Source organism: Anolis sagrei, chromosome X (genome assembly GCF_037176765.1).
Source record: "Anolis sagrei isolate rAnoSag1 chromosome X, rAnoSag1.mat, whole genome shotgun sequence".
Classification (NCBI taxonomy): domain Eukaryota; kingdom Metazoa; phylum Chordata; class Lepidosauria; order Squamata; family Dactyloidae; genus Anolis; species Anolis sagrei.
The window spans coordinates 28688833-28696260 of NC_090034.1; the positions used below are offsets into that span (position 1 = coordinate 28688833).

At 44.0% G+C, this 7428-nt stretch overlaps 1 protein-coding gene across 1 annotated transcript in view; it reads left to right on the top strand.

The window, feature by feature from the left end:
- NRTN (neurturin) overlaps nucleotides 1-7050 on the top strand; it is a 37213-nt gene extending 30163 nt beyond the window's left edge. Inside the window, exons 2-3 of the mRNA XM_060786184.2 lie at nucleotides 854-1055; nucleotides 5472-7050. Coding sequence (XP_060642167.2) covers nucleotides 881-1055; nucleotides 5472-5923 — 627 coding nt within the window. The 5' untranslated portion in view covers nucleotides 854-880 and the 3' untranslated portion in view covers nucleotides 5924-7050. The remainder of the gene's footprint in view (nucleotides 1-853; nucleotides 1056-5471) is intronic.
- Nucleotides 7051-7428: the final 378 nt, after the last annotated feature.

Consider the following 7428-nt stretch of genomic DNA (forward strand, 5'->3'; position numbering starts at 1 on the left):
TATTTCTAGCACCCACTTTTTGCTTGATAGTTAAGCAGTGCTTCTTATAAGTCAGAGCATGGTCCAGAGTAACTCCCAGGTATTTTGGTGTGCTGCAATGTTCCAGTGGGATTCCTTCCCAGGTAATCCTCAGAGCTTGAGATGTTTGTCTGTTCTTAAGGTGAAAAGCACACGTATGTGTTTTAGATAAATTAAGAATCAGCTGGTTTTCCCTGTAATAGGCAGTAAGAGCACCTAAAGCTTCTGAGAGCTTCTGTTCAATCATTCAAAACTCCCTGCTTGAGCAGTGATGGCACAATCATCAGCATAAATGGAACTCTCTGTCCCTTCTGGCAGTGGCTGGTCATTTGTGTAAATGTTAAAATTGATGGTGCCATCAATAAATATGATGAAACTGAATATCTACATCATATTTCCTTATCACCCCAACAACAACAACAACCATAATAATAATGACATCTTCATTAGGCATATTATATTATATAACATACATAAACACACAATCTTCTTTTTTTGCTTATCATAATGACTTAAATGTACAAAATATGTTGTCACTCTTTTTTTCTCATCTTCAACACAACAGTGATAGGCCCAAATGCATAAGCTATCATCATGCCGTAAGAGACTAAACCTATTATATTCAGCAGCAAGTAGAAAGGTTTAAATGGTCAAATACAATAATGAAAAAATGCAATACCTACTGTCACAAATTCAAATTGGCATTTAGATAGATCCAGTGATTTCAACTCTATAGTATGAATGCCTCCTTTTAGCAGAGTTGAAGCATCATTCTGGGACAAACAAAACCACTGTCATTGAGGATATGGGAATCTCTTTGTGTTTTTTCCTGCAGCATTTCCATGTTCTGACCCAGTCGACGATGAAGGTATGGAAGTTTGTGGCCCTCGCCTCAATGCTCCTCAGCTCCATGCTGGTTTGTAGAGACCTTTTCCGCGGGAAGGCCTTCTCCTTTGTCCGCTCTTCCTCTTCCTCATCTGGTGGACAGAAGCGGCACCCGAGGGACCTGGGCCACCGGGCCTCGCTCATCTCCCAGTGTAAGTTTGCTGGATCCGCTCCAGGTTTTCATCCAAACTCTGAGGGCATGAGTGCAGCCCCTTGGAGAGCTGCCTTAATTCTCTTCCATTCCAGGTTTTGCTTTCCGTGGTGCTGAACCCAAAGTTGAATCTGTGGGATTGGAAGGTAGAGTCAGTGGGATGAAAGTGAATCTGTTCTGGGCTTTGCTCCAGATTTACTATTTATACCTCTTCAGCTCTCACTCTCAACAGTGCAACACCATAAGACTGTGTTGAGTCCTCTGCTTTACACTTTGTACACATATGATTGCACCCCCCATACTGTACACCATAGCAATATCATTCCCAAATTTGCAGACGACACAACCATGGTGGGGCTTCTTATTTCTGAAGGGGATGAGCCTACCTGTCAGGAGGAGGTGAAGCGATTACTATCGTGGGACAGGGATAATAATCTGGTTCCTAACATCTATAAGACCAAGGAGTTCATAGGAAGAACAGACCTTGGTCATAAATGGAGACCAAGTGGAGCAGGTCACCAGTTTTAAGTTCCTGGGTGTCTCTGTTAAGGAGGATCTGACCTGCGACATTCATAAGCAGAGGCAGCCCTAGGTAATTTTTAATGGTAAGCAAACAGTATTTTGCCCCCGCCCCCCAACTAATCACTGATATATATTTTCTGTTTGTCGTGGGAGTTCTGTGTGCCATATTTGGTTCAATTCCATCATTGGCGGAGTTCAGAATGCTCTTTGATTGTAGATGAACTATACATCCCAGTAACTACAACTTGCATATGTCAAGGTCTATTTTCCCCCAAGAGCGCCCCTGGGCAAAATCAACTATACTGCAAATGCTTACTTTGTGTAATGGGTTGAGCCGCCCCTGTTCATAAGGCAGTGTTGGTGAGGAGGGCCCTGCAGAGATTGGACTGTCTGAGACTTCTAAGGAACCTCCAAAGGCCATCCAGTCCAACCCATAAGAGATAGACAGATAGACAGGAATAAAGATAAATGGATGGATGGGTGGATGGATTGATGGATAGACAGACAGACAGACAGACAGACAGGTAGATGAATTGATGAATAGAGATAGATAAGGATGGTAGATGGATGGATAGATAGACAGAATGATGGATGGGTGGATGGATAGACAGATAGAATGGTAAATAGAATGGTAGAGATGGATGGATGGATGGATGGATGGATGGATGGATGGATGGATAGCTGGATGGATGGATGGATGGATAAATAGATAGAATGGTAGATAGAATGATGGATGGATAAATAGAATGGTAGGTAGGTACAGTGGATGGGTGGATGGATAGACAGACAAAAAGATAGATGGATGGATTAGTATATAGAAAAGTCAATAGCTAGATTAGTAGATAGATAGAAAGGTCAATAGATAGGTAGGTAGGTAGGTAGGTAGATGAATGGGTAGATGAATAGATGGATAGACAGATAGATAGATGTCTAAGTAACCAACAACTGAATGAGAAACTGCTGGTGACTTTCTACCGCTGTGTTATAGAGCGTGTCCTAACCTCCTGCATATGCACCTGGTTTGGTAGCTGCATATAATTGCAGATAGGAGGCACTCCAAAGGGTTAACACTTCTACACAGAGAGTCATGGGCTGCCCTCTTTCTCCCCTCTTTGGATGAACTTTAAAATTCCTGCAGCCTTAAGAAAGGTCAGAGCATTCTTGGGGATCCATCTCACCCGGCCAATTCTCATTTTGAATGATTGCCAACTGGCAGATGGTACAGGGTGACAAAGGCAAGGACAAACAGACTGAGAGACAGCTTTTAACCTAGAGCTGTGGCTATGTTGGACTCCATGGCTTCGCGTTGATGTTGTATCGAGGGTGGTAGGAGTTTGGAGAGATGGGTGTGTTGTTCTGTGATGTGTGCTGGGGAAGGCATCTAATTTCATTATTGTGCAATGTACAATGATAGTAAAGTTATTCTAGTCTGTTTTATTGGGTTGAGCCTAATATCCCGAAATGAGAGCTATAACAAGGTGCATCGAGGAGACTCTTCCCTCTCTCTTCCTTAAGAAAACTTTACTTGCTTCTAGCTGGAAGATGAGTCCAGAGCAGAGTGGAGGGTGAATCTTGGCACCACAAGGAAGGGAGGGAATGAACCCAATATGTTCCCAGGCTCAAAGCTGTAGGAAGGACTCAATGAAGCCTTGCAAATTGTAGCTAAGCTGGAGATTTATGCCTACAAATGAGTCCTTTAAAATGGAGATCCTACAAATGATCCAAGCTGGCCAAATTGTCTGTAATTATGTTTTGCAATGTTCAATATTATGAGGCTCATTGGGCCTGGATTGAGTGTCCATAAGATCTTTTTATGATAATATTTTATTAAACCAACAAACGAACGACTCAACCCACACAGTGATGTCATTCACATACACCACTCCGACCCAATCAGCTTTATTTAGCCAAGGGATAATCCCCACAGCAGCAGCCTCAGCCAGCAATGAAATCCAGATCTGACCAGAGGGATTTGGGATTCCTTTGATTGGAAACCAAACACTTGGCTTCTTTGGAAGCAGGTTAGATTCGGTTGTGTTTTTCCCGCCGTGGGGCTTGGCTTTAATGGTATGTTTATAGACGGAGCAGGATGATATGAATGGCGGTTGATTGGGGTGGATTTGGGCTTGTAATGGGATGAGAAGTATGCCTCCTGGAGAGCATTCCAGTAGCATTCTCTCCTGATGTTTCACCTGCATCTGTGGCTAATGACATCCTCAGAGGTTTCTTCAGAGGTCTGCTGAAAATGAGGCAATTGGAGTGTATATATCCCTGAGGAATATTGTCCAAGGTGGGAGAAAGAACCCTTATATTTGTAAAGCAAGTGTGGATGTTGCAATTAGCAAGCTTGAATAGCATTGAGTAGCCATGAGGCTGCAAAGTCAATCAGTGAGGGTCTCTGAATACAGGTTGCCTAGCCTTTGTTGCTTGGCGGCACCCTCTGTTTGGGAGATGTTAGCTGACACTTGATTGTTTTCTGTCTGGAGTTCTCCTGTTTCTGAGTGGTGTTCTCTATTCTGGTGTAAATAAATAAATAAATAAATCCCACCACCCAGGAAAAGGGGGATTCCAAACAGCAAACCATCAAGTGCCAAACACCTCCCAAACAAAGGATGCCTCCATGCAACAGAGACCAGGCTACCTCTATGCAGAGACCCCCACTGATAGACTTTGCAGCTACAAGGGTATTCAATGCTATTCAAGCTTGCTAATTGCAACATTCACACTTGCTTCAGATAAAGGTTCTTCCACCCTGGACATTATTCCACAGGGATATATACACTCCACTTGCTTCACTATCTCTATGCAGAGACCCTCACTGATTGACTTTGCAGCTTCATGGCTGCTCAATGCTATTCAAGCTTGCTCATTGCGACTTTCACACTTGCTTTAAACAGACAAGGGTTCTTTCTCCACTTGGACATCATTCCACAGGGATATATACACTCCACTTGCTGCATGAATTCTATGTAGACATCCTCACTGATTGACTTTGCAGCTGTTAGACTACCCAATGCTATTCAAGCATAGAATCAAAGAATTGGAAGACACCTCATGGGCCATCCAGTTCAACCCCTGCCTAGAAGCAGGAATATTGCATTCAAATCACCCCTGACAGATGGCCATCCAGCCTCTGTTTAAAAGCTTCCAAAGAAGGAGCCTCCACCACACTCCGGGGCAGAGAGTTCCACTGCTGAACGGCTCTCACAGTCAGGAAGTTCTTCCTCATGTTCAGATGGAATCTCCTTTCTTGTAGTTTGAAGCCATTGTTCCGCGTCCTAGTCTCCAGGGAAGCCGAAAACAAGCTTGCTCCCTCCTCCCTGTGGCTTCCTCTCACATATTTATACATGGCTATCATATCTCCTCAGCCTTCTCTTCTTCAGGCTAAACATACCCAGCTCCTTAAACCGCTTCTCATAGGGCCTGTTCTCCAGACCCTTGATCATTTTAGTCGCCCTCCTCTGGACACATTCCAGCTTGTCAATATCTCTCTTGAATTGTGGTGCCCAGAATTGCTCATTGCAACATCAAAACTTGCCTCAAACAGACACAGGTTCTTTCTCTCACCCTGGACATCATTTCACAGGGATATATATGCACTCAATTTGCCTCATTTCCAACAGAACTTCTGAAAAAGATCTCTGAATATGTCATTAGTCACAGATGCAGACCAAACGTCAGGAGAGAATGGTTCTGGAACATGGCTATACAGCCCAGAAAACTCACAGCAACCCAGTGATTCTGGCTATGAAACTTGTGTGAGTTGTCTTCAGACTGGGTTATGTCTTTAAAAGGCGGTAGGCTGCCTTGATTCTGAAACATGAAGGCGAGGGATACTAACGGCTGTTTACCTGCTTTGTCCCCTCCCTCCCTCCTTCCTTTCGGACTCCTCCAGACAGCAGCTTGTTTGAGCGCTACACGGAGGGAGAGGTCCGCCAGCTGGTCTGGGCCCTGGTTGAGCGCTACCGCCAGTCCATGAACTCGGGCGGGCATGAGCTGCCCCTCTTCGCCAAGGCCGGTGGCCCCAGGATGAAGAGGGCCAAGGCCCGGCACAAGCCCTGCGCCCTCAAGGAGCTGGAGGTAACTGTCAGCGAGCTGGGCTTGGGCTACCAGTCAGATGAGACCGTGCTCTTTCGCTACTGCAGTGGCACCTGCGAGACGGCCCTACGCAACTATGACCTCTCCCTGAAGAACCTGCGCAGCATGCGGCGCCTGCGGAAGGAGAAGCTCCGGGCCCGGCCCTGCTGCCGGCCCCTGGCCTATGAGGATGATGTTTCCTTCTTGGATGCTGGCAACCGGTACCACACCGTCAATGAGGTCTCGGCCAAAGAGTGTGGCTGTGTGTGACGGCCGGAGAGAAGCAGGAGCGTCCGGTTGCCCGTTGAAAGAAAGTCTGCCAACACAAAGGAATGGCCAAGGAGGTGGTCGAGTCTTCTTCTCTAGAAGTGTTGAAGCAGAGCCGGGTGTGTCTTCCCATGTGGCAGAAAAGGGTCCGACTGGATGGTCTTTGGGTGTCCCATCCTACTCTTGTGGAAAGTGGGAGTCTGGTGGAGTCTTCATCCTTCTCTGGTTGTTTCAAAGCAGAGGCTGAATTGTTAACTGTCAGGAGGGCTTGGAGTGTGTCTTCCTGCCCGGCAGAAAGGATTCAGGCTGAATTTTCTTATAGATGAGCCCAGCATTAGGGCGCATCCATCATTCCACCATGAAAGAGACCTGTTTCTGGTCCTGGAGGTTCAGTAGGAGGACCGACATCAACCGCATCTTCATCCCAAGCTAAACTCTTAATTTTCACATGTTTTATAGTTTTCTCATAAAGTACAATGTCAGGAAGAAGTCACTCTGGGTTTCCGTTGTTCTGCCATAAATAAGGAAGTATGTCTCTGGTCTGGACATTTTGGCAGCCTCGACCGCATCTTCATCCCGAGTCAAACTCCTAATGTTTTGCAATACAAAATATTAAGGATATGCAGAGTCTTCTGGAGCAGCCATAGGGAGGCCTATATTTAGGCGATTTTGAGCTTTGGAGCATGGCTTCTTTTAAGTCGAACATTTTCAGAGGAGACACCAAGGACTGTAAGATCATAATCTTTGTGTACAGTTATAACAGCACTGTGTACATATATATATAGTGTCCAAGCTATGTATACCAAATGCTTCCATTCCTTAGCGGGCATTGCATCAACTTCTTTGTGGGACTTAGGTTGAAGTGAGGTTTTCTCAGTCAAAGAGCACAAATATTCGGATCCTTTTAATACCAAATGGTGGAATGAGATAGGGACTTATTTTATGTTTCAAAAGAAGACTATAAACATTTAAATATCTTGCATTTTGTTATAATCCAGTCGTAAAATCGGGATTCTCAAATACAAACTAGAAGTTGTTGGGTCTCAAGAAGTTGATGCAATATCCTTCTTAGAGCTTTGGAAAGTTCCTTTTTCTGTCTCTATAAAATCCTAGGAGTCCAAAAAGCCAATTTTCCCAAGTATATATATATATATATATATATATATATATATATATATAATTATTATTATTATTATGATACATTGCCTCTATTTATTCAAAGTAACTTATGATATTTATTTAGGTCCTGTTCTACCTAATGCACCAACGGCTCTACGACTTGTTTCCGACCTTCCCCTTAATTTATTTCACGTTCATGTGACCTTGCGCTATGTTTTTTAAACAAAATAAAACCCTTTTGTATTTCCAAAACAAAAGGCAGCAAGAACCGATACCCTTTTTAAACAAGAAAAGAAAAAGAAAACAATAAATGAATGCCTTAAAGAGTCACTGACGTGAAGATTAAAAGAAAAGAGACAAGGAAATCCAATGGTGTCATGTATATTCAT